We start from the raw sequence: 27,403 nt of genomic DNA, 5'->3' as shown, positions 1-27,403 counted from the left end.
ATCCAGCTAACTACATAGCTCTAAATTACATATTGTGTTCTGCTGCTTGATGGGTGCATTTAAAGACCAAAGCCAAAACAGGGTTAAGTATAGAAGCAAAGCAGCAGAATGAAATGTAGAATGAGAATTAGTTTCTGACAAGAGAAAATATAAATACCTTTATGTGTAATATGCTCTTAGTGACTGAGATGTTCTTGCTAGGGTTGGATGAAGCTGGTTCCAACAATTTATCCGTTATAGTGAATTAAATAGAGCAAAGTTTAAAAGGTTATTTTGTCAAGTGTATGAAAGTTGAAAATTCTGGAAAAAAAGATCTTTCTAATTATTATTAGGTATGCTAGACAGATACATGAAATGCTTCAGAAGGTTGAGCATTTATCTGAGTGCTGAACAAGATACAAAATTACTTTGGCAAATCATGCTATTTACAATATGCTGTTGCAGATTTCCCATTTCATGTATGTGGTGCCCCTTAAAAGTACTGCAAATGTCCAGTTACAGGTCCTATTCCTATCAAAATCAATAAGAAAATTCTTTTTGATTGCCATGAGAGTGGGACCAGGCCTACAATGAACAAACCTGTTCGGTTATAAACTTCCAGTGCCAGCTGACTTGGGCAGCTGCACACAGCTCCCTGGGACTGAGAAAGGAGAAGATGTACAGAGATATGAAACGTGGCAGCACTCTGGTGAAATCCACTTTGGTCACTGGAATCCTCTCTGCAAACCAGTTTTGGGTAAATCTGTAAAGAGACAGATATTCACGGTAGTTAAAATCCTGTTGAGATTCTATTCTGTCACTCTATTGGTCTTCTCTTTCAGAAAACCTGAGATCTATTTGAAGAATATTATCAGGAGTGAAGTGATTCCTATGAGGGCATCATTTGCAAAGTGCTTTGGGACCCACTGGGAAGAGATTAAAGATGCGTTTGTCTAATTAGTTGGCCATTTCTCTATTGATAGCATTGCATCTCAGTGACATAATGCAACATTTTGAGAGCAAATCTAGACTTTTATGTAAAGAGAAGCATTTCATTATTGCAACTAGTGAACTGTATGTCTTTCAGAACAAAACTATGCCAAGAGTGTGATCATTTCAACAGAACCAATTATTTTTATTCCAGGCCCTTATATCACTGAGGTTGGTCTTATTGCTCTGCAGAACACTGGAAGGGGTAGAACCTTTGTACTTGTAGTAGCCATTTTCTATTATTAGTAATCCAGTAGGTCAGGAGTTTGAGATGACTCTTGCCAGTAAAGAAACTATTAGATAATATGCCTGTTATCCTGGGCCTGTGTGAAGAACATATAAATCAATCCAGATGTTTGGATGGGAAAGGATCAAGACATCCAGGGAAAGAGTTAAAGATCTCTTTCATTTTTAATAATCACAAATGGCCAGGAAACAACTCTGCAAACCCTTACTCTCACACAGCCCAATAGAAGTCAGTGTATATAAGGGATGTCATGATTAGGCCCTTATTTTATAAGAGCTGACTAAAACCTGGTCTTGTCCTGTGAGATACAGAGCTCCCTCTGCTCCCATTAGGAGCTAGTGGGAACTTTTTGTGTTCAGTACCTTGCAAAGATGACTCTTTGGGACCTGATTCTGCAATATATAACATGGAGCAGGTTGTTGTGCCTACATGGAACCACACTGATTCCAGTGAGTCTCTACACAGGCAAAGCAGTCTGCCCACCCACATTATAAACTGCAACATCCAGGTCCTAGATTGTGAGGTCTTTGGGCAAGGAACCTTGTTTGCTCCATGTTCTGCAGAGCACTGACCACATGGACAGTGCTCAGCCAATAATATATAATACTAAATGGAAAAGCTGGAGAATACTAAAAGGGGAAAAGATGGAGAATCTGGAGCCTCAAGCCTGCTTTGGACACACATCTATACACTCTCTCACGCGATTTTGCTACAATCTTAATTTTTAGGTCTTATGAATCTGACAGTGTCCTTGTTAAACCAAACTGACGGGACCCTCTTACAAAAGAAAAATACAATTTCAGGTCCCAGTCAGATCCGTCTAGGCAGACACTGGCACTAGTGTTAAATCCTCAAGGCCTTCACTGGGATTCCACAAGGGTACAGGGATCCCCTGGGCAAATCTCATTGCAGAATTGGCTTGCTGTGTGTCTTATGTGACATCCATATTCATACATACCTGCTTGTTTGGAAAGACAACACTGAGCTAGTCCTTGTAACAAACTTACTTCAGTTGTGATTTACTGCATCTCATCAACATTGTGTGGAAGAATTGTTTGCGCTGCTTGTCTGTCCACAGATCAAACCAATGGCTTATGAGACTAACTCTTTCCTCAAAGAGCTGAAAGGAAACAGAGTATTTTCATATCTAGTTCAGTATGCTGTGCAGACCTCTACAAGTCTGATGCACATATAATGATGCTTAGGGAGGCAGTGTGACCCTAGCAGATAGAAATTAAACTGGGCAGAGGTGCTGGAACAATTTTTATAGTAGGGGTGCTGACAGCCATTGAACCAAACTGTAAACCCTGTATATGATGGAAAACTCTTAAAGCCGGGAGTGCTGCAGCACCCCTTCGAACCTGTAGTTCAATCACCTATGAATTGGAGGCTTTTCTATATGACAAGTCACTGCAAGGCACGACACAGTGTGAATCTACAGCAAGTGTCGGCAACCTTTCAGAAGCGGTGTGCAGAGTCTTCATTTATTCACTCTAATTCAAGGTTTCGCATGCCAGTAATACATTTTAACGTTTTTAGAAGGTCTCTTTCTATAAGTCTATAATATATAACTGAACTATTGTTTTATGTAAAGTAAATAAGGTTTTTAAAATGTTTAAGAAGCTTAATTTAAAATTAAATTAAAATGCAGAGCCCCCCGGACCGGTGGCCAGGACCTGGGCAGTGTGAGTGCCACTGAAAATCAGCTCATGTGCCACCTTCGGCACCCATGCCATACGTTGCCTACCCCTGATCAACAGCATACCAGCTTGCACCACAGTCATGTCCTGCACAGACACTGTAAACAAGAGATTTTGCTTTTAGCTGCTTTGAAAAATTTTGCAGCACTTTAATAGAGACTAGCAGAGAGAAAATGAAAAAGGGGGTTAAAAATTGTAAAATTTCACCTCTTCCCCATTGATATAATTAAGATGGTGATAGTATCAGGACATTTTGACTGGCATAAAACACCAGTTAGTTTTAAGATTAAGGCTTTAAATAAATAGATTACTATTACTACTGTAAATAGTGATAGTTTAAAGTTAGAAATCCAAAATAGCGGACGCAATAATCCTCTATGAAAGACACAGAAGAAAGTTCCAGCATCTCATAGGGAATGACTCAGCATTTCTCCCAAGACCTCAGCGGGAGGAGCTCTATGGAAGATGGTGTCAGAGAGAGGAGCTTAGCTAGCTTAAAATAAGTATGACATAATGAGGAGGAGCTAGTCAAAAACAGCAATTATGCTAATATCTAGAAGCTGATTGGTTGAGCTGGCCTAATTATGCTAATAAGCAGAACTTGAGAGAGCAACCAGCATATAAAGCCCAGGGCTGGCAGGCTGAATGCCCTGGGTTTGAGGCTTTGTGGAAGAATAGAAACTACCTGAGAAGAACAAAAGAAAATTCCATAAAGTAGCTACCTGGGAAAGCAGTAGCAGCAACTCTAAAGGTCACCACAGCAACAGCTTTCATAGCAGCACAATCAGCAGTCCCTGCCAGCAGCAACTGTTGCTATACCCGCAGCCTGAAGCAGCAGCAGCACTTAGGAAAATTGTGGCCTTGACAATCCTTAACATCATTACAGACCGCTCAGAAGGGCCATTAAGATGAAACAGAGGAAATTTGGGTACGAGTGTAAGTCTGTTTTTTCCATGTATTGTTAAGGAGTGTGTGGGACTGTCTGTAAATAAAGCTGGATGCCTGTGTTCTGAGTGAAATCTCCCCTACCAATCTGGTGAGCGCCTGTCCGGAGCTCACAGGATGTTAAAAGCTTAAATGTTAGTTATTAAATATTAAGGTATTAAATGTTAACTATTAACTATTATTATTAACTAAATAATTCTCTCTAAAACTAAAATATTGCAATGATTTATAGAGGTAATATATATTATGTTGTATTAAGTACCTCTACCCCGATATAACGCGGCCCGATATAACACAAATTTGAATATAACACGGTAGAACAGCGCTCCAGCGGGGTGGGGCTGTGCGCTCCAGTGGATCAAAGCAAGTTCAATATAACACAGTTTCACCTATAACGTGGTAAGATTTTTTTGGCTCCCAAGGACAGTGTTATGTCGAGGTAGACGTATATGTTATTGAATTGCAGTATTTAGGCTAGAGCCTTGATATATACAGGGCCTCATCCACGTCTGTGTACAGTATAGACAGATAGATAATCTATTACATCGTAACTGTTATAAGATCTACATATCCTGTGTAGTCCGTGTCTTTTATTTTGTTGTGCTGCTTCATTCCTAGATATAATTCTTCTGTGTTTTATATATTCTTTGAGTCTATTAATAATACTGTAATTACTTATTTTTGAAAACATAAGAATTATTTATTTTTAAAAGCATTTCTGCTTGTGAGTGTCAGTCCTTGAGCAGAAGGCTGTACCTGTGTTCTTTCAGTGGTTAGTAAGATTAGCTTGCCCTGGGGAGCCCTTTGCGGGTTGGAGACAAGCCCCCTGGTAACTCCTTTCAGGCTGGCCACAACCTTTTTACCCTTTTATTAAATTAGAAGTGCTATTGTAGGCTAATTTAATTGGCATCTAAAATTTAGGGTAACAACACAGCTACAGTGCAGTGGAAGTCCTGGAGTGCAGCTTAGCATGCTACATTTTCAAGTAATAGTATGCCTAGTCACACTCTAGGACTTGAATTGTGCTGCAGCAGCGACCACGTGGGCCATTACTGCATGGTAAACTGTAGATTCACACCCTGGCTTTTCATGCAGTAACTTGCCATGTAGACAAGCCCTGGGACTCAGGAGATCTATATTCTTGCATTCTTACCACGTCTCCTGCCACTGATCAGCTGTGTGACCCTGGGCAAGTCACTTCATCTCTTTGTGCCTGTTTCACTTCCTATCCTTTGTTTAAGGTCTTCAAGGAAGGAACTGTCTCTTACTTAGTGTCTGAACTGTGCCTAACCCAATGGAGACCAGATCTCAGTTGGAGCCTCTGGGAACTAGTGACTGTAATACAAAAATGAGCAGTCCAAAGGAACAGATCATTATGGAGAAGCTTACTCATTGATCTTATCCCTGTGGTGTATGATTAAACTGTCTACCTATTTTAGGTACAGTAACTCCTCACTTAAAGTCATCCCAGTTAACATTGTTTTGTTATTTGGTTCCTGATCTGAGAACATGCTCATTGAAAGTTGTGCAATGTTCCTTTTTAAAGTTGTTTGGCCTGCTCCGCTCCAACCTGACCCCTCTCCCCAGCAGGAGCACCAGGTGGCTGGAACGGGGCAAGCCACCGCGCCTCGACCCTGCTCTCTGACAGGAGCACCAGGTGCGCAGCAAAAGGCAAGCCCCTGTGCCCCGACCCTGCTACGCCCCAGCCTCAACCAAGCTTCACAATCATCATTGGTAAGTACAGTATTACATTGTTTGTTTAAAAATATTTAAAACATACTGTATATGTATATAATGTCTTTTTGTCTGGCAAAAAAATATTCCCTGGAACCTAACCCCCCCATTTACATTACTTCTTATAAGGAAATAGGATTCACTTAACATCGTTTTGCTTAAAGTAGCATTTTAAGGAACATAACTACAACATTAAGCGAGGAGTTACTGCATTTTTTGAGCAACAATCACTGCAATGCCAAGGACTGGTGTATTTCTCTAACAGTCCTTGAAACTAACATTTTTGACAGAGGGCAGACATCCATTTTTGTTCTCCATGGCCCTGGGTTCTGTGGGAATGACATGCTCCATTAGTTCAAAACCCCTGTACAAGAGGAACATCAAACTTAGCTGTTCTCTGAGGATAGAGTCCACTTCCTCTCACTCTCTACTTCAATTGCTGCTCAGCAAAGGTCTTTTATACTTTTCTCTCTAGGTAAAATGAGCAATTTCTGAGTATATAAGCCTAGTGCAATTCATGTGGGATGAGGCTTTTGGGGAATGTAGTCCCATTTAGTTAAGAGCAGTACCTGATTTGATTAAGGGAAAAAGAAAATTGGTTTATAAAACATTGAATCAATACATAAATCTGTAATTTAAAAAAAATTAAAGACATGTAATGCCATTCTACTTGACTACTGTTATAGAGCCAATCGTGCTTGCTAATTGCCATAGTGCTTATTGCTATGAATAGTCCTTGGTCCTCACAGGCATAATTGCTGTCAGACATCATGGCAGTAAATACATTGCCTTGAGGAAGCATTTCATTATTTTTAGTATTTATTTGTATTGTAATAGCTCCTAGAAGCCACAGCCCCACTGTGCCAGTAACCGTACAGAGATATAACAGACTGTCCCTGTCCATTTCTGTTAAATGACCAAAGAAAATAAAGGTGCAACAGTTAAAAGATGAGATGTTGATGTAATGTTGTTAAAATGTGAGGTTGGTTTCTGATCTAATTTACATGAACATGCATCAGTGCGTATATTGTAAGATGTTTCCTGTCACTGCATGTGCAACTGGGGGTTGGGAGGTGTTTCAAGATATGTGGCAAGGTGCACCAATGCATTTCATGATAGTTGAGCCTATAAAAATGACTTCTACCAGACTGTAACTTACCTGCTTGTTGAACGATTTATTTGCAATAGGTGTCCAAGTGCTGAACCTTGTGTTCAAGCTCCCTGTGGTCTGGATTTTACTGGAAGACATTCTGATGGACTTCACTGTGTTTTCTGCAAGGAGTCCTAAACTCTCTAGTTGCCATTGTTTAACAGTGTGGGGACTTGGTGTTACATAAGCTGTGGTCATCATCGCATTAGTGATACTTGGTTACACCAGCTTTGTTAGAGCCCCCTAGAAATTCAGTGAATTAAAGAGATATGTGATCTAATTAATTCTTAGAAGAGATGGGTGCAAACTGTAGAATTCAAACTTGGATTCAGATCTGAAGCCCACTCCCAACTCCCACTATGCTCAGTGGGGTATTTAGATCCAGAAGCCTGAATCCAGGCCCATTTTATATGTTGTTTGTGTCTTAAAAATACTTTCCTGTCAATCTTATATCTTGAAATCTTACCTGTTTGTTTAGATGAGGCAGCTGGGTAAAGGGCATCAGTGTGTACATAAGCAGGCCAATGCTTGATTTCATCAGATCACATAACTGATATTGGGACTGGTCAGTAAGAACCTAGATTGGAGACTTCCCAAGAAACCCAAGCTACCGAAGAAAGTTCTGTTGCCTCAATAGGTGGGAATCTGCCCTCTGTCATATGAACCAATGATCTGGTGTGACTCTTATGGCTCCTATTCTTGTGTGGGTGCCTTCTTCTAGTCATTACAAATTCCTGGGGGGGGGAAGTTGTGTAGAGAGGGGTAGCTGCCCTATTGTTCTTGCCAAATTATAAATTGAGTAATTAGTCTACTTGTCACCATTCCCTTTTAATACCTTTAAAATTAATGTTGGACTCATGAAAACTGGAAGAACTCTAATCCTGGAGACCAATGAATTTTATTTTCAAAATAAATATTTACCTAATATTTACTAGGTACAGGTTGGGTTATGGTAGTGCATACTTCCCGTACATCTGCCCACCACTGTATCTCAACTATAAGCTAGAAAGCTGCCATTTCTGTGTGTGAGTAGTTTATTCTCCATACCCATTCAGTCCTTGGTCCCTCTCTGATAACAGGGGGACCTATTATGGTGAGGATACCAGATTTCCTCTGGTTTATTGACCTAGTACTGCTGTATCCAATGCTAGGTCTAAGTTCCCCTTCCCCTCTCCCTTTATGGAATCCATATCTGGTCTTTACTGAATAGCCACTGATGAGATGGCACTTTGTCCGTATTTTAAATTGTGCTATAAAAGGTATGCTGAAATCTCTTGTCTCCCCATGCTGCTTGCCTGCACGTTACATTTGCATTTTCATCTCTGAGCCAGTTTTCATTTTAAAAAATACCTCAGAATTTCTCTGGCAGAGGAGTGTAACCTTCTTGCCCTCTTAAAGTTCTGATCTCTACCCTCTGCTACAAATCAGTCATGCACAAAGTACCTGGGAATTATGAAAAACCTAGAATATTCATTTTTGGTTTAGTTTTGAAATCTTTACACCTGTTGCTCTGCAGCTTGTATGATTAAGGCCTGCAGGACATTATTCCCTACCCTTTCTATTAACATTAATACAGTAAAACTAAAATACAAAGCAACCCCTTTTCCCATAGACCAGGGAGTTCATAGTCTATTGAATGGTTTACCTCTAAAGAGGATACGTCTTGCTTTTCCTTCTGAACAAGCCGCTGGAATCTGCAATGAAAGCTGGAATTGCTGCTGCGTTGGATGAGGGTCAGTACTCCCCCATCTCCATAGGAACTGCACAACAAACTACACCTTGGGCTCTAAGCCAGAGCCTGACTCAGGCTACTGTTGCTTGTGTGCTCCTCCCCTTACAGGGGAAGGACCTATGGCACAGCTTCAGATCTCAGTGTGCTCACTCCCACTATACTTGCAGCTGCCCATACACCATGTAGTGATGTGAGCATGGAATCATCTCTTGCATTCCTACTGTAACAGGCCCTTTACCCGACATGTGGCAGTGACACAGCAGAATTGGGCTGCAGCAATCCTGAACAGAAGGGATGGCACTGGTACGTCCCAGTGTAGGATGGGCCAAATGGAGAGCAGCATAGTTGTACCAAATTACAGCACATCATCCATCCAAACTAGTGTACAATGGGACAACCTACCACTATCACAAGTGAGTCAGGACTAAAGGCCAGCATCTCTCAGCTAGGGAAATCTGTCTGAGTGGGGACCATTGGATGGGCACAGCTTTTGTAAAACTAAGTAAGAGTATCCTAATTGTAAAGGTTGAGAAACTGGAACACAAGTTAAGGAACTTCCCTGAGGTCACAAAGCCAGTCAGTGGCAGTGTAGGAAATATAAACAGGGTTTATATTACTGACTCTCAATCTCCCCTATTAACCATGCTCCTACGATGCTAAAACGCTAACTACCTTTCTCATTCAACATGTGCGTCAGAAGTGTAATGCTTTGAGGGGCACAAGTGAAGGAACAGGATATTTTTTAAGCTGCTTCCCACATCTCCACTGTTGATCAAAATGTTAACTTTGTTTGCAGCTATACAGTTAAACAGTAATCAGTTTGGCAAGAGTTTGTTCTGAGCTAATAACTTATTTGTGGCACTAATGACACACCCTGGAATTTTGCCCAGGATACGGTAACTTATTCTTACACTGTAGCTTGCCCATAATAACAGTAAATGTAAGTGAAATAAAGAACCCCCTAGTATAACCAACCCAACCCCTTCAGGTGACATCATCCATCTTATGAAATATTTATTTTCTTGTTACTAAATCTCTTTGCTACTTGCAGTCTGAAGAGACACTGTTAGAGTTGACAAGCTAAAAATCACAACCATCTCCCTTTAAATGTATGTATATTCCATTTCCTCAGCTCGCCTGCATTAGTACATACTACTTGAAGACAGATTTCAAATAGTTTCTAATAACACTACGCTTCTGCTTGCAAAAAGTTTTAGAGCTAAAAATCCTACATACAGCAACTGTCTAGTTATTGGCTGACCAAAGTCTAACAAAACTTTGGGTACACTTTCTTTTGCTAGTGTGGTCAGTGTATTGTGCTCCCAGTTCCTCTCTGCATTGTCTTGGGAGCGGAGTAGTCTTCTCACAACCTCCCCAGAAGACATCCATCAGATTAGGAGTTAGGGATCTTCTGTGGTGGCAAACTCTTTCTAAAGAGTCTCACTGACAAAGGGAACTGTGAAGTAAATCACAGTGGAACAAGGGAAGTTTGGAGAAAGGACTTTACTAGGAATCTGACGACTTAGTGTAGGATTTGGGCTTCTAGGTAGAGGGAAGGAAGGCAATGCCAGTACTTTACTTAGAAGGTGCAAGAGCTGGGCTTGCTTTCAGTAGGGATTATGGTATCTAAAGCCTCCTCCTCAAGAGTTGGAATATCTATTTAGAACTTTAGGGATCAGACAAAGCTACAATTGATTCAGAAGGAAAGCGGTGGGAGCTCATGAGGCAAAGAACAGTGTTCTTTCAATGAAGATCTATGGAATCATCTTCTCTGAGTGGAACTTGCACAGAATTTCAACCTTTTCTTCTCTATCCCAGGCATTAGTAATATGGATAGATCAAGAGCTCAGAAGACCTAAAACGGAAGGGAGAAAGACTTCACTCCTGCTATAGAACAAATGCACACAAAAAATGAAATCTGAATAAATAGTTTAACTACACATTAGAACAAATGCACCAGAGTGCACATTTTCACATGCTCTGGTAGAAGTTTTGAGCTGTCATGTAATCAGTCTTTGCATAAACACAGGCTCTCTGTCCATGTTCAAGAAATGTAGCAATTTGTATGGGATTTGGGCTCATGCTGCTACAAGGCAGGAGCAATGATTCAGCTTGATTGTATGAAAGGAACTTGGTTGGGGTAGATTTGTGTTCGCTAGCTATGGGCCTGCTTTGTCAACTGTGAATCCATCAGTACGACATCTTCCGTACTGAAATATGTATAGTAACGTGTGCACCACAAAACCTGCCAATAGCAGCATTTTTTAGAAACAGACCTCTTGTTACTGGGCATGTGTTGAAGGTCAGTGTTTATTGTTGCTGACCCTCCCCACTCCTGAAATAACTAAAAATAGCGAACAGCCATTAACCCCTCAGAAAGGGAGACTTTACTAAACAAAAGAAGTTAATGGAAAGCAAAGTAGTACAGAATGGATTTATTATGGAGTGACAGTGTTTAAGTATTGCTGAGAATTCAAAGTGCCAAAACCAAATGACATGCGCTGCCTGTATGTATTCTAATTCTAACTGGGTGAAATTTTAAAGTGGTTGACAGAGCAAGGGAAAAAATTGACTTTGTAAAAATTCAGACCATACAAGAGCTCTTTCTCTGAGCATAATTAAACAGATGCTACACTTTAACATAGTGTATGGCATAATTTAATGGTAAACAAAACACACTAAAGAGTGTGCAGATTGTCTACATACTAGACAGGAAGGCAGCTACAAAAAACTTCACTGCTAGCGTTGTCAAAATTGGAGTAATGTTAGTGAACATATTATATGTACATATATAAATCCAACACTGAGAATGTACTTTCAAGTTTTCCCCAAACACTTTATATTAAATAAGGCATTAAAACAAGCATAGCAGCACACCATTGCAGTTAGATCAAATAGATTCCAACCCTGATATTTCGCAGTGCTCAAATCTGCTCACAGGAATGTGTGAAAATAATCACTTGCATTTGGACCTTAATTCTTTGTTGTGGAAAATGAGTAAGAATCTAGATTCCATTGGAAAACTAAAAAGACATGACTTCTGGAGAGATCTCTAAATCAAAAAAATCTACACTTTTAGCTGGTGGAGGTATTTGGGATATCTTGTGCATCTGCTAAATGAAGTTTTTGTCTGGAAGAAAGAGTTAAGAAATTAAGTTTTCATATGATAACACAAGAGAATTTACCTCATGAATATCTGTATTATACTGGTATTTAATGTTTGTAAAGTATGATCAATTTGAGATGATGACATAAACAAAATATTACACATGGCCTGACATGCTGGAATATCAATACACATTGGATGCAATTATACACAAGGTCAAAGTTTACATGCCAGAGGGAAAAAACAGTATCACAAGTCATCTTAGTGCTAAGCACATTGTCACCAATTTAAAAATAAATTAATTCTCTTCTGTTTTATTGCAATTACAAAATAGCCTGAACCAAAGTTTTTCAATAAAATGCAAATAGTAAAAATGAAATACATATTTAATATTTTCCTTGCCTAAAAATAAGTTTAAATTTAGAGACTATTAACAAATCTTAAATGGGAAGATAGAAAGAATGGAGGCGTGCAGGTACCTAGAAGGGCACAGCCCTGGTCCTGTGCATTTACATAAATGTATTAAATAAGTCTGTTAGAATACAGACCATTCACTACTAATTTGAGGACATTTGAAATCCTCATTAAAATACTATCCTTATATTAAAAGATGCTAACTCAGATCAGTTGCTTATATAATTAGAGCCCAACGAAGCACAGACATTTTAGAATCACTTTTTCTGACAAGGGCAGGAACAGTTATGCCATGAATTTCTGTAAATGCTGTAACATGGTAAATGAGTTTTATAGCAGGGGCTGATTTCACTTAATACCAGTAAGGTTGCACAACAGTTTCCAATAAATCCTACTCAAATTCCAAAACATACACCTTTGGGACTGAAATATTTCATACTTGGCCTCTGGCTTGGTGAAACATTTTGGAAAGTTCTCTCTCTCACCTACTTATATCAGGGGTGGGCAAACTTTTTGGCCTGAGGGCCACATTGGGTTTCCAAAATTGTATGGAGGGCCAGTTAGGGGAGGCTATGTCTCCCCAAACAGCCAGGCATGGCCTGGTCCCCACCTCCTATTCGAACCTCCCCCACCCCCCGCTTCTCCCCCTGAAGGCCCCCCTGGTACTCCTGCCCCATCCATCACCCCCTGTCCCCTGACCACCCCCAGACTCTCCACCCGACTAACCCCTGCTGCCCCATCCAACCCCCCTCTTATTCCTGACTGCCCCTGGGACCCCTGCCCCATCCAACCCCCCTGTTCCCCACCCTCTGACGGCCACGAACCCTATCCACCTCCCGCCCCCGACCATGCCACCCAAACTCCTCTGCCCTCTATCCAACCTCCCTTCCCCCTTACCGTGCAGCACAGAGCACCGGTGGCTGGCGGCATTACAGCTGCGCCGCCCAGAGCACTGGGTCAGGCCGCAGCTCTGCAACTGCACCGCCTGGCCACCTGGGGGCTGGGGTACAGCATGGGGCTTGGGGATAGCCTCCTGGGACAGGAGCTCAGGGGCTGGGCAGGAGGGTCCTGCGGGCCGGATGTAGCCCACAGGCCGTAGTTTGCCCACCTCTGACTTTTATATGGTCCTTGTTACTGTTGTATCTGAGCACCTTATACTTGTGGATACATTTATGATCACAGCACCCCTGCGAGGTAGGGGAAGACTATCATCCCCATTTTACAGACAGAAAAGTGAGGCACAGAGAGATTAAGTGACTTTCACACAGGAAGTAGGTTTTAGAGTATTAAACTGTGCGTCTCAAGTCCCAGGCTGATGCCCTAACCACTGGACCATTCTTCTGCAATGGTTAGGAGGCTTACAAGAATGGAAATGACAATTTAAGGTAACATATACATTAATCTAAATGTAAATTATTTAGCTGGTTAGTTGCAGCTGTTAATACTTAGGCATTTAATGGTAATGCTGCATATTTCAATGATCTATGTTCTAAGCTTGTGTGCAAGTTTCCTCCTTTGACAGGAACCCTAAAAAGTGTTGTGGAAAACTGAAGAATATTAGAATTTTTTTGCCCTAGTATCAGCAGGACAGAACTCCACTCCTGAACACTTTAGGAGGCATATTATTATGCATGGTTGCTCCAGAGTGCCTAGCCAAAGTGGGTAGTTTATATCAAGGTCTGCACTCAACTGGCTAAACAGTCTTTTTTCTCAACATGTCCAGTCTAAAATTTTATACTTCAGCTATGACAATTTTAGATATCTGTGTCTGATGTACCTTTTTCTTTCAAAGTGTAAACAGAAACAGTTAATGAAGAAATCTTTAAAGAAATAGCCTATTCACAAAGCTTTGTTTATATCTACAGCAACGTTACAGGAAAGCCATCTGTAAGCTAGAGGGATCTGAAAACATGACATACTACAGCCCTGAGCTTCAAAAAGGAGCACAGTTAAAATCCATTGAACTCTCCTGAGCTACAGAACACCTGTGAAATGTATTTTCTGGAAATGTAATAGTATAATTTTGGTTCTGATCAACTTTTTATTCCAAAAATGTTCACTAAAATTGACATTTAATAAAAAGGATACATAGAAGAATTCAGTTCTTCCAGCTGCAATATAAATGAACAAAGTATGAGAAAAAACACTGTAGTTATAATTAATCAAGTAAACATGTCAATAATACAATTATAAATGGTACTAACACAAATTTAGGGTCTGTTGCAAAAAAATTAAACCTTTCATGATAGTACTGTAAGTTTAAAAGGAAGTGTAGCTCTACACTAAGAAATTTTGAGAAATTGGACTTTTTGGATATTTAACAGTTTTCCTGTTTATCAAAGAAGGCACCAGAGGGGAAAAAAAAAGGATTGATGCATTTAGAATACATAGGTCCAGATAATTCTCTCTGTCTAGTCTCTGCTAGGTGTGGCAAAGTACAGAAAGAACACAGGGAAGATGGTTCAGCTCCCTGATGCTCAGGCTGGTTCTACATCAGCCTAAGCTCTGAAACAGTTTGCAGGACCTTAAAGGCTCCTCTAAACTGCACAAACTGGTAGAGGCACCACAAGGAGTAGTCTGAATAAGAGGGATGGACAAGGCACTTGTATTTCCTCAAAATTAATGCTGAGGAAATAGAATCCTGGGCAGCTATGGGAAATATCCTGGGTCATTAGAGTCATGTTTTTTCTCAACACATTTAAACCTAAATTCCTGAGACAACTAAGGTCTTCAAGTTGTATAGAAATAATACCACTGCTGGATCCTGTTCTTGAACCAGATCTAGTTCTGTGAAGCAACTTCAGTGGAAGATGGTCCTGTCTTGACTATACTTACATCTGATAGCAGCCTATCCAAATTGGAGTCACTTGCAAGTTTTCTTTTATCTTCAGGAAGTTCTTCCAGCTCCCCATAGAGTTCCAAATTCAAGCGAGCTAGCTTCTCCTGCATCCCCCGCACATGTTCCATCTGTTCTATGGAACACTCATGTCCTGAACAAAGCAGTTTGTAAAGCTGTTATGTAAAAGTCTGACAATGGGGTAAGGAGCAAAGTCTAAGCTCCTGCATGTATATCTTAGATGGATTTTTGTAGTAGAGGGGGAAAAAGTAGTCAAATATCAGAAACAAATCCATTTACCTTTCACAGGACTCAGTTTTATTTTTCCATGTTTATTACTGTAACTTTTTAAATAAGAGCTTCTATCTTTGCATTTGATCCTGTACTTGGGTCATGCTGAATTTGTGATATCAATTATTTCAATGGCAAGAAATTAAGATTTTAACAGGTGCAGTGTTCTCACCCTGTTCTGAATGGAAGATCTGTATGCTGGATATAGTCCACCTCTGCCCCATCTCTAGACCTGGCTTTATTTTTCACTTAAAGTGTCATCAGACTAAACTTGGCTATTCCTGGGGTTTCTCCTCTAGCACCTCATAACCTCTGTCTCTCAGACATGCTCAACCCTCTCCTATTTAACCAGATTATAGCTAATTGGATACCCCAAACTAATGCCTGTACTTTACAAAAGTACCTCCACACTTCTCTGCAGGGTTGAAGCACCTGGCAGCAGGAACAACTAAGCAGAAGGGCCCCGTAAGCCCTTGCAGAGACCTAGAAACTTACACCTGTTGTATACAATATTATGATTCCACTTCAAGGTCAAAGAGCAGAGTAAGATGGGCTGCATGTATGAAAGCAAATATCTTTAATTGCATTTGACCCAATCCTGCTCATATTAAAGTTAATGACCACACTTCATGAGAGCCATGGGCTTAGGTCCTAAACAAAAGCACTGAGCACTTTGATGCCATGTGTGAGGCACAGGTTCTGGAAAAACTCCATTGCAGAATTGAGTGGAAATGTCACATGATATGCCTAGGTTCTAAAGGTAAGAATCATCTTCATGGACCCTCAATCAATAGTTCATGAAGCAGCAGCATTCTGACTACAGGCAAGAATTTGCAGTGGTAATCAATTTATAGTACAAAAATTCACCCAAAAAGAAGAAGTAGGCCTAACCTACGCTAGGATTTTAGAAGCTACCCAATACCAACCCCTTCTCCTATCACCTCTTGACCAAGTAATATAGCATCACTGTAACAGGGTGCTGGCTTAAGAGGCACTGAACCAGCCTGTGTTAGCTCAGAACCTGCTAGCATAGCTCCCATCAAGGGGAACTGGCTGGAGCTGGCAGGGTGTGGCTCATTAAAGGAGCCTGAGAGGAAGGCCTAAAAAGCTAGCAGGAAGGAAGTAGGAGCGGAGGAACAGGAAAGTGAGGTCCTGTTGCTCCCAGCTGCTGTAAGAGCAAGCTGTTCCCTAAGGGGCTACTTGACAGGTATTGAACTGTATATACGTGGTGCTGGGAAAATACTGGGAAATAAAAAGGCACTGGTGTGTGAAAGAGTGGTCTCCAGCAAATTTGTACTGTGAGCAATGAAGCGCTTGTCTACAATCACATTTTAAACAACAGTTACAGGTGAGGTTCTACATAGAAACTATTTCTGGCAAGATGTAAATTTGGCAAAAACAGAATTCAGTCCTCCAGCATAAGACAAAATTTTAAACTTCTTAATTTTTATTAAATATTAGCAGGTATACAGTTTGAATTGGTTTCCTACTTTGGAATTTATCATTTCATTTCATAAAGGCATCTTATTAGCAGAAATGTAACCAAGAAATATTTAACATATGCAAAGTATTTTTAAACTTGATATTTTAAATCTAGAAGCCAAGAAACTGATGTGTGTCCCATAATAATGGGAACACAATCTCTTAGCACACAAACACTATGAAAGGGACTTTTTTCCACAACATAGACCCAAAGATAATCCTATGATTCAACGGGTTGCTATCTCAAATGGCCAATAAAATAATCATGACCAAGTATAGACTAACCTCTTGTCTAATACAGACTGACAATCTCTCTGTAACCAGCACATCTGTTTGCAAAAAACCTGCTATCTTATATAAAAGCAACAGCTGGGTAAAGAAACCCCTCATATTTACCGAATGCTTGAAGTTTGCCAGAGTGGAAATCATTTAAAAGGCTCAGAAGTCCCCTCTCCATCTCTTGAACGTCTGATACATCTGTGAGAAAAGAGTGCTGTATTGGAGCTGCCTGTGCCCCTTTTCCTTCCCCTCCTGGAGGTTTGGCTTTTTCTTTTATTCCTCTGAGGAAATGAAAGACATCTAATTTTACAGACAAGACTACCTTCCTCTTCTTGCTCCTGCTGAAGAAGTGCAATGAAGGACTATCCTAGAAATGGGCCTTAAAAAGACAACTGTAGTGAATGTACATACTTAACTGTACCATCAAATTACAAAGCGTGGATCACAAATTTTACCTAAATATAAAGTGATCATATTGTGAAGCCACTATCTTGACAATCTGATAATACAAAGCAGGACTCCAAGAATCCGCTTTCTTATTACCATTAGAAAGCACAGGATAATCCACACATTTTCCTTTTAAAAGTATTAAGAAAACCCTTTTGATTCCCCAGTACTTTGATAGGAAGCAGACTCCTGGAACTCTACTTGACATCAAACTAGGCCCCTGGGTGGGGAAGTAAATAACAAGGCAATCACATTCACTGAACAGATATTTCTAATGTATACATTCACATTAGCTAAGATTTATAACTTGTCACTAGTTTTATTTTTCTTCCATAAAACTGCATGAAAGTTAGCCAAGCACGCTCATACAAGTGTGGAGAAAACTCAAATGAATTCAATCTTTTTAGTCAACTATTCCATGAGTAGCTTACCCTGATGTAAATACGGTTTTGTTGGCTGAATATAACCTGCAACTACTACTACCGTTTAGAAACTGCAATAAGTTTCCATATGACCACCCCCTGTCAAGTCAGGCTAATAGCTTGGCCATCCACAGAAATGGTTGATATATATAAATAAGTTTAGGTCAAATTTAACAACAACAAAAATATCAAAGTGATTATATTTCCCCCATATCTTGCCAAATGAGGAATAATCCTGCTGTGTATTTTAAAACATTACTGAGTTGCACACAATGATAAATTATAGTCCATTCTCACATCAGCTGCAGGTACTATAGATGTCTAGAGTGGTACATCTTGCATTTTGGATAATATAATATTTCTAGGGAAAACATTTTTCCTGAAATGTAATGGAGAAAGCATATCTACTGCACTTCTGAGTGGCAGATTCAGCAAGCTCTGCCATTCTGCTGATATTGGCACCTCCACACTAGATCTCAGTGAAGCACTTATAAAGTTAATTACTGCAAAGATTGCTTAAGAATTTTGTTCTCAACCCTGTTCTCTACCCACCTCTGCCTACATGCATTAGTTCAGTGTTTAATCTCCAGCTAATACATCTCTACCTCGATATAACGCTGCCCTTGGGAGCCAAAGAATCTTACCATGTTATAGGTGAAACCGTGTTATATTGAACTTGCTTTGATCCACCGGAGTGTGCAGCTCCCCTGCCCGCGGAGCATGGCTTTACTGCATTATATCCAAATTCGTGTTATATCAGGTGGCATTATATCGAGGTAGCGGTGTACTTTTAGGCCAATAATCCCAACTCTCTCTCCTTTTCCCACCCTCAATGATTTGTAGAATATTAGGAACTTACCTTTTTAACTTTGGTCTTTGTGAATTTGCTTGTGGTGCAGGATTTGAAAATGCTGTACTTCTACTGACCGGCACAGAATTTTTCTTGGCATTAGCAACCTGAGTTGGGTGACTACTGGATGATTTGGGGCTCCTCCTCTTGATTTTCCTTTCTTCCATTTCCACTGGTTCACTATTGCGCTCAGACTAATTTCTTATCTTATGGAAGGAATAATATAGTTAAATATCCATTGAAAGGGGCAAATGAGTTATTTATTATAAAGAGCTGTAGTGATGCTCAGGCGTATTGTATAAGAGTCTAGTCACAGATCAGCAGCAACTGCAGGTACTCTTTATCCAAAAGAGTAAATCTTGATTTTCAAGATACACTGGCAAAGCCTGTAAGAGCAGCAGAAAAATCAAGATCACAAGTCTAGAACTTCCAAGTCAGCTGGAGCCCCACTAGTAACTAAACTATTCTACTACATTTATTTTCTGTTACATGACTGGTGTCTACTAGAAATCACCCTTTCAGCCACTCTTACTCAATTATAGTCTAAGCAGAATAATCAGAGATGACTGAAGCAAATTGTAGTATTGTACAGTGCATTAATATTCTAGAAATAACCTATATGTACCCAAATATTTAAAAACCACATCACTATGTACTTTGTAACACCAATAATGAGCTTGGTATATGGCATTTCCTGGAAATTAATGACTAGGTGGAGCCAGTGCCCTACAGCTGCTCTTCAATCTTTATTAGTTAATTCTGTCATTTCCTCAAAGTAGCCCTTCAGCAGTTAAAAAAAGCTCACACTGAAAGCACATGGGAACAGGGTAAGAAAACTGAAAAAAGTAATAAGCCTGTTCAACTGCCACACTCCAGATGCTTTCCAGTTCTACTTTCTGCACAGAAGTAGCACCATGAGCATTATATAAAAGCAAGCTGATATTAAATGTAGCAGTAAAATAAAAACCAGTATAACAAATGGCATTACTTCATAGTCCATCTATAGCTGCCCTATTGTCAATGGAGAAAAACAAAAGAGGAAAAAGCCAGTCCCCTTTGCCACTTCAAACTTCTCTACTCCTCCTTCATTTTACAGCAAAACTTGGCGTTTCTGTTATTCATTCTTTCCTTCTCATGGCCAGCCTTTATTTAGAAGGGACCAGCCTATCTTCAGGGGTGACACACCATAATGCACTGACCCAAGCCTGCTGTTTTCTTTCACTATTTATAATTACAGTAAATTGATTAATAAAAATTAAAGGAATTGGAGATGAAGCAGAAACTTTGGACACAAGAAAAATCTTAACAGCCTGATTGCATAGGGGTGTCCCCGTGAGTTCATACTACGTGCCCAACCATCACAGAAACATTGATTTCAAAAGGCATGAGAGCAGGGCCAGCAGTTCTGCAGGGCATAGACCAGGGTTTCTCAAACAGAGGTCACCACTTGTTTAGGGAAAGCCCCTGGCGGGCCAGGCTGGTGTGTTTACCTGCCCCGTCCACAGGTCCAGCCGATCACAGCTCCCACTGGCTGCAGATCGCTGCTCCGAGCCAATGGGCACTGCTAGAAGTGGCGGCCAGTAAGTCCCTTGGCCCGCACCGCTTCCTGCAGCCCCCATTGGCCTGAAGCAGCGAACCATGGCCAGTGTGAGCCGCGATCAGCCAGACCTGAGGACGGGGCAGGTAAACACACCGGCCCGGCCCGCCAGGGACTTTCCCTACACAAGCAGCGACCCTTGTTTGAGAAACCCTGGCACCGACGGTTCTGGCGTGATTGCGTTCACAGGGTGAGTTGTACATCCTGATACTGCCCATGGATGTTGGTTGAGACTCGTCTTGTGCTATGTCTGGTGTGATGCCATTTACCCAACCCCAAACTCAAAAGCCACAAGTCAGATTCATAGGTAGGGTTGCCAACTTTTGAATCCCACAAAACTGAACACCCTACCCCTGCCTCTTCCCCAAGGCCATGCGCCCTGCCTTGCCCCTTCTGCAAGACTCTGCCCCCCGCTCACTACATTCCCCTTCCCTTTGTGGCTCGCTCTCGCCAACTCTCACTCACTTTCACTAGGCTAGGGCAGGAGGTTGGGGTGTGGGAGGGGGTGAGGGCTCCATGTGGGAGTGTGGCCTCTGGGGTTACGCCTGGGTTAAGGGTGTGGGAGGGGGCTCCAGGCTGAGGTTAAGGGTGCAGGACAGGGCTCTAGGCTGGGATAGGGGGTTGGGATGCAGGAGGGGTCTCTAACCTGGGGCTCTGGCTGGGGGGCAGGGCTGAGGAATTTGGAGCATGGGACGGGACTATAAATTTAAGGCAGGGCGTGGGGTGCAAATGAGGGCTCCGGGATAGGGTCAGGGATGAGGGGTTCAGGGTGTGGGAGCGGGCTTTGGGCTGGGGCAGAGGACTAGGGTTCGGGGGGGAGCAGGCTCCATCTGGGGGTGCAGGCTCTGGGGTGGGGCTGAGGAGGAGGGGCTTGGGGTACAGAAGGATGCTCTGGGTTTGGGGGGGACTCAAGGCTAGGGCTCGGCTTGGACCGGCAGCACCCAGCCAGCAGCACAGCGCGGGGGCCTAGGCAGGCTTCCTGCCTGTCTTGGCTCTGCAGACCACACTGTGCGCATCCTGGAAACTGCCAGCAGTAGGTCCAGCTCTTAGGTACAGGTGCGACAGGTGTCTCAGCTCCACATGCTGTTCTCACCCACAGGCTCTTGGCCAATGGAAGTGCAGAGCCCTGTGTCTCCCCCTTCCCCCGGAGTTGGACCTGCCGGCTGCTTACGGGGCGCAGGCGCACAGCCAGGACAAGTAGAGACTAGTCCGCCTTAGCTCCACAGGACCACTGACTGGACTTATAACGGCCCAGTCGGTGGTGCTCGCCGGAGCCGCCAGGGTCCCTTTTCAACCAAGTGTTCCAGTCGAAAACCAGACACGTGGCCACCCTGCTCATAGGTGATGGGACTACGGATGCTACTGCCCCCTTGGGGTGTTTCCATCACAGAGGGGTTTACAGGTTGGTTCAGTGGCGCTCAGCGCCCCCCACTCAGCCCGCACCAGCCCCGAGAGCTGCACCGGGGCGGGGCGTGTTGTGCGTTACATGGCTACACGGCACCGACCCCAGGGGCTGCTCCTGTTCCGCGGCACCGCCTGCCCGGCGCAGGGTTCCGGGTCCAGCCCCCGCCACTCCCACTGAGGGGCCCGGACCACGTCCCCTGCCCCCGCGGTGCGCCCAGGCCCTACCTGGGCAGCTTCCCGTTTCCCCGGTCTCCTAGAGTGTTTACGGAAGTGACGCACTCGTCACGTGAGAAAGAAACGCCTCCTCATACGACCATGGGTGGGCGCGCTGTGCATTGCGGGAGCGGGAGTGCAAGCCTCCCCCACCACCTCCGGCGCGCTGCTCTGCAGCCAAGTTTGTGCCGGAAGAGCGAATAAACTACAACTCCCAGAATTCCCTGCGGCAAGAACCGGAAGGGAGGAAAAAGCGAAACGGCCTCTCTGTGGGGGTGGGGCCAGGAGTGTGCCCCGCCCCGTCCTACTTAAAAAGGCCTTGCCCCTCTCAACCCTGTGGTGCGTGTCCTTTGGAGAAATGCAGCCTTGTCGCCAGGGTTACGGGGAGGGGTTCAGCTCTGTCCCGGGGCGCAAGTCCCGCGCGCTCAGGCTCCGCGCAATGGCACGCGGTAAAAGGAACGTGGGCTCGTGGCAGCAGCTGCACCTTCACGCGCTGTGCGCAAAGCGCTGAGAGGCGTCTAGAGGAAGCCGGCCTACCCGCCAGGGACTCGCCCCTTACACGCTCGTGCGCAGCCCTGCCTAGGCCAGGCGTCACCTCTGCTCCGAGGCGTGCAGCCGGCGGGTCTGAACTGGGTCCGCAGTAGTTGCGCGGCATGTCATTCACAGGCCCTGTGGGGTCTAGTCCTTGCCGGCCCTGAGCCTGGGTGGCGGGATTCCTGCACCCGGATCTCTGTGCAGGAGCAAGATAAGGGCAGACGCTTGTCAATTCCTTCCTCCCTTCTGCAGGTGGCAGCTCCGAGTCACACGCTGGATCTTTTAATAGCTCTGTACGCGGCTTGTAGGCCTGGCAGCATTTGATTTTTTTATAATTGTGACAAATAAGTGATTATTTTTAAGCATTTTTCTAAAAAATTTTATCCATTTTCACAGTTGCAGGAAATTATGGTGCATAGGTGCTTGGAACTAGGGGTGCTGCTACACCCCATGTCTTGAAGTCGTTTCTATCATGTACAGGGTTAATAGTTTGAGTAAATGGCTCTCAGTACCACCACTGTACAAATTGTTCCAGTGCCTTTGTAATGGGGTGGTTCCACACAATCATTGTTTAATGACAGGACTTATTGAGATTCAAAAAATTAAAACTTTATAACCATTAAAACATATATTTTGACATGACATTGACAATATACAAAGTAAATATCATTAAATCAAACTCTTAATAACTTCTCAATTTGTTTTTTTTCTTACTTAGATAACCAACATTTATGAATCAGCAATGGAAATAGTCTGTTTCATTTGTGTGTATGGTGAAAATGATATGTATTGAGATTTACCAATAAAAGCAAATCCCCCAAGTCTATTTATTTTCCTATCTGCAAAGCAATAATTAACTTTTTAAACAAAGTGTTTGTTTTAGGAATAATTACTTTTCTAGTGCTACTACACTAACTGTTTCCAGCATTTCTATAGTGTTTTGTTTTGTTTTTTTGCATTGAGTAGGTGCTAAGAAGAAGAAGAGAGAGGCCAATGAGTGCTTGTTGGTACTGCTCTCTAGCGTAATTTATACATTAATTAAGCCCCAAAATGATTTCCAGAAGTATTATGGCATGTAACAGTTCTGTACTTTGGTAATGACAGCTTCAGGTTATAACCTAGAAAGTCATGGTTCCAAGAATATATTCACCTGTTGTATCTGCAAATAAATTTTCTCTCTAACTTCAGGAAACAACCTGAACAATTCCAAGATAGCCATGAGAGAGATCCTAGCATGTTTGAATCTTAAAATGGGATGCAATGAGTACGCTCAGAAATGTGAGCACTAAAATGCCTGAAATTACATTTTTTTATAAAGTCTTGGGAATCTGGTTTTGGATAATCTAAATCATGATTGAAGTCAGGAAAACTTATTTTTAAATATTGTAATGCTGTACCTATTTCTTTGTTGCACATAAATTAGTCTGATTCAAAATGAAATCTGTCCAGACACATCACCAGATAAAGCAATGGATCAGGCTTCAGAACAGTTCTGTGAAGAGGGCCAAAAAACATTAGATCTAGCAGGTCCATTCCTGACTGATTTTGTCTTTTTTTTTCCATATGTGATACATCACAGTTTCATATGTTATAGGAGACATGTTAGAGATCTGGATGTCAGGACTCTTGCGTTCATCACTGACTTGTTCCTGTGACCTTGGGCAAATGAGTAAGTGCACAATTCCACAAACGCTTATGTATATGCCTACATTTAAGCATGTGAAGAGTCCCCTTGAAGTCAGAACTGTTCACTTACTTGAAGTTAAGCATGTGCGTGTTTGTATGATCAGAGCTTTAACCTCTCTGAGTCTATTCCATCTATAAAATAGGAATACTTCCCTGCAGGTGTTGAGACTTTATATTTTGCTATCTGGGGGTAAAATGGCCATTATTATAGTTACAAAATCTGATGATTTTATGTGCTGCTTCAGGAGTTAGTATTTTACATGGTATTTACATTATTTTCCAGGTATGGGAATCAGTATCATTAATGCTTTGTCACTCCTTCATTTACTCATAATTTCATGCACCACCTCCAGTACTCTCCCACCTGCCCGGCAGTTAGTTACTGTTTCCATGCTCCCTGCTTCTCACAAAATCTTCAGAAATCCAGCTGTTCCACAAAATCTTACAAGGTATAAAACTTCTATGTTGAGTTTAATGTTTCTATCCTGTTTGTTTTATTCTTTCTTGTGTTGTTAGATTTTAAGACTTTCACGGCAGGATTTGTGCTTTTAGATTTAACTACATTTGTTGTAAAACCCACTGTACACCTACACCACTGTATGAAAGTAATGAGTGTTGGAGGAACTGGGACTTCTTAATTAACTTGTTCACTCTCTTCTGGCTCCTAAACAGTGCCTTCAGGCTGTATCATGCCAGGTGCTGCATCTTTAACTGCTATTGGCTTCTGTCTGCAACGTTACTGTAGTCATGTTGGTCCCTAGATCTGAGCGAGATATGAGGTGTGAGATAATATTTATTTGATTAACTTCTGTTGGTGGAAGAGACAAGCTTTCGAGCTTCACAGAGCTATTTGCCAGCAGGTGATAGGGTAATTTTTGTCTTATCACTTTTCTGTCTGAGTTCGTTTGACAGCATAGTGATTCTCTGGTTTCACCCACATAGTTGTTGGGGCATTTGATGTACTGGATGAGTACACCACATGTTGTGATAGGCATGGGTAGGACTCCTGGATCTTGAAAGGTGTGTTGTGAGGGGTATTGATCATCATAGCAGTGGAGATATGTCTGCAAGTTTTGCATCTGTTATAGCTGCATCTGGTGCCGCTTTCAGTTAGGGTGTCATGCTCTGTAAATAGCTGTTTCGGCTGATGAGATTGGGGGGGGGGGTGTTTTGAAGGCCAGAAGAGGAGGTTCGGGAAAGATTTCTTGCAGCATGTGGTCCCCATCAAATATCCCCCCCCCCAGTCATCTCTTTTCTAACCTGAAAAGACCTGGTCTTATTAATCTCTCCTTATATGGAAGCCATTCCATACTCCTAAGGCAAAGAGCAACTGCTGCAACACTAGGTCCCAATCATTAGAATGCTCATTTATGAATTTACATATCATGGGCCCCCAAAGTTCCATTAAACCTCTCCACCAGGCCATTTGTTTGATGGTGGTAAGGGGTGGCAACCAAGTGGTTCACCCCATGAGCTTCCCGCAGGCCAAAGGCTCAGGAACAGGGATAGGTGTGAAAGCTTGCTTAGCCTGGCTGCGGGTGACCATTCCCACCCTCTTGGCTAGCTTCACATGGTTGGCCAAATCTTCCCCCAGCAGCATGGGAATGGGATAATCATCATAGACTGCAAAAGTCCACTTTCCTGACCAGCTCTTGTACTGGACAGGCAACTCAGATGTAAGCAAGTCTAAAGATTTTGACGTGAATGGTTGAATCATCACTTGGGCCTCTGGGTTGACAAATTTGGGGTCCACTAAGGATTGGTGGATAGCTGACACCTGTGCTCCAGTGCCCCTCCACGCTGTAACCTTCTTCCCGCCCACACTCAGTTTCCCTTTGCTCTGAGGGTATCTGGGAGGCATCTGGGCCTGAGGACCTTGGGTGCGACTCTGGTGTCTGTTGGGGTGCTTGGGGCAGTTGGCCTTTACATGGTCCAGCTCATTACATTTACAGCTCTTTACATTTAAAACATTGCCCAGCTGACTGGTCGCTGGGGTGAGGTTAGTTGCTGGAGACTGGTGTGGTGGAATAAGGTGTCTGGAGTTTTCCTTGGGATATAGGTGGGGCCTTGAGTTGCCCCCGGTAATAGGGCTTTGTTTCGGGTTGCTCCTTCTGATATTCACTCTAACTGCTACTAGTTTTTTTTTTTCCTTTTCTGCCACCTCCACCCATTTGGTTCCAATCTCCCCTGCCTCAATTATAGTTTTGGGCTTCCCATCTAGGATATACCTTCTATTTCCTCAGGAACACCTTCTAAGAAATGCTCCATTGCATTAGGAAAGACAAATCTTCCAGAGAGTTAACACTTGCTCCTGATATCCATCCATCTCAATTTCTTCCAAAGCGGTAGGTGTGTCGGGAAAATGACACGTCTGGTTTTCACCTTAGGGTTCTGAACTGCCAACGGGCATGCTCGGGTGTTAACCCCATTCTGATCCTTGCCTTTTTTTAAAAAAAAGTTCATAACTGTTCATATTTTCCTTAGGCATTTCAGCCACCATCTCTGCTAAGGGTCCACTGACCTGCGGCCTCAGCTCTACCATGTACTGATCTGTAGAGATGCTGTTCCCAAGGCAGGCCCTTTTGAAATTTTCTAAGAAGGCCTTGGTATCATCACCTGCCTTGTAGGTGGGGAATTTTCTGGGATGGGAAGTGGTACCTGGAGACGGATTGCTAGGGTTGTCTGGTATATCCTGCATAACCTTGCCCTCTCTAACTCCAGTTCATGTTTCCCCTCTTTTTCTTTCTCCTCCATAGCTCTCTTGTGGGCAGCCTCTTTGGCTTTCTCTTCTCTTTCATCAGCTTCCTTCTTGAGTTGTTTTAATTTGATCAGTCTCTTATGCTTCTTTTCTTTCTCTTGTGCTTCCAGTCTGGCCAGCTCTAGTGTATTAGCAGCGTCACTGGTACTCATTTTCCTGCTTTCTTGTACTGGGCCACACCCCCTGTGCCATTCACTGAAACTGGGATGCGCTCAGCTCAGGGGGTGCTTAGTTAACAGAGACTTTCACAGCATTCAGTGTTCAGCCTTTCAGGGTTTAACCTAGCTATACCCAAGAGTTAGAAAGAGAGAAAAAAAACAACCACCCAGCTTGTGAATTCCTTTGCTATTGTAACTTGACCCCTCTGCCTTCAGGCAGAGAAAAACTAACAAGAAAAATTTGTCCTTTTAAAATCCTGCTGTGCTTTTGGTTCAAAAATGATCCCACCGCTCTGCCAGTATGTCAGGGTTCCTTCCCCACTCTGAACTCTTGGGTACAAATGTGGGGACCTGCATGAAAGCCACCTAAGCTTATTTCTACCATCTTAGGTTAAAACCTGGTATGCTGCCACCACCACCGAGTGATTTAACAAGAAACAGGGAAAGGA

General features: G+C 42.5%; 2 protein-coding genes and 2 long non-coding RNA genes across 9 annotated transcripts in view; 2 read left to right on the top strand and 2 right to left on the bottom strand.

Annotated features, from left to right (window-relative positions):
* The window catches only part of ECT2L (epithelial cell transforming 2 like), a 59,253-nt gene extending 48,229 nt beyond the window's left edge, over positions 1-11,024 (bottom strand). For 4 of the 5 annotated variants that reach the window (XR_012655551.1, XR_012655552.1, XR_012655554.1 and 1 more), the window contains exons 1-3: positions 6,755-6,946; positions 2,224-2,336; positions 580-742 (exon numbers count right to left, since the gene is read on the bottom strand). Coding sequence is in view for 1 of the 5 variants with exons in the window: in XM_032769776.2 (XP_032625667.1) it covers positions 580-742; positions 2,224-2,336; positions 6,755-6,946 (468 nt within the window). In the remaining 4 variants the exon portion in view is untranslated. Of the gene's footprint in view, positions 1-579; positions 743-2,223; positions 2,337-6,754; positions 6,947-8,390; positions 9,754-9,902 lie in introns of those variants that run through there. The other variant, XR_012655553.1, reaches the window with a different exon arrangement.
* Positions 3,272-6,866, top strand: LOC116818690 (uncharacterized). Its single transcript, XR_004372251.2, has 3 exons — positions 3,272-3,852; positions 5,408-5,595; positions 6,784-6,866. It is a non-coding gene; the product is annotated as an uncharacterized LOC116818690 (long non-coding RNA).
* Positions 11,025-11,119: 95 nt separating the features above from the next.
* CCDC28A (coiled-coil domain containing 28A) lies at positions 11,120-21,984 on the bottom strand. Of its 2 annotated transcripts, none has more exons than XM_032769816.2 (6): positions 21,831-21,984; positions 18,614-18,990; positions 17,003-17,166; positions 14,833-14,987; positions 14,086-14,108; positions 11,120-11,607 (listed from the first exon to the last, which is right to left on the bottom strand). In XM_032769816.2, the coding sequence occupies exons 2-6, from the start codon at positions 18,769-18,771 to the stop codon at positions 11,553-11,555; spliced, it is 555 nt and encodes a 184-aa protein (XP_032625707.1). In that variant the 5' UTR covers positions 18,772-18,990; positions 21,831-21,984; the 3' UTR covers positions 11,120-11,552. The 2 variants fall into 2 exon arrangements, with proteins under 2 accessions (XP_032625707.1, XP_032625698.1); XM_032769807.2 differs by having other exon boundaries at positions 18,614-18,810.
* A 157-nt stretch (positions 21,985-22,141) lies between these two features.
* LOC116818696 (uncharacterized) overlaps positions 22,142-27,403 on the top strand; it is an 11,384-nt gene continuing 6,122 nt past the window's right edge. Inside the window, exons 1-2 of the long non-coding RNA XR_012655550.1 lie at positions 22,142-22,473; positions 24,322-24,487. This is a non-coding gene — a long non-coding RNA (uncharacterized LOC116818696). The remainder of the gene's footprint in view (positions 22,474-24,321; positions 24,488-27,403) is intronic.

This window comes from Chelonoidis abingdonii, chromosome 3, assembly GCF_003597395.2.
Source record: "Chelonoidis abingdonii isolate Lonesome George chromosome 3, CheloAbing_2.0, whole genome shotgun sequence".
NCBI classification, from domain to species: domain Eukaryota; kingdom Metazoa; phylum Chordata; order Testudines; family Testudinidae; genus Chelonoidis; species Chelonoidis abingdonii.
This window is presented reverse-complemented; position numbering and strand designations above follow the sequence as displayed.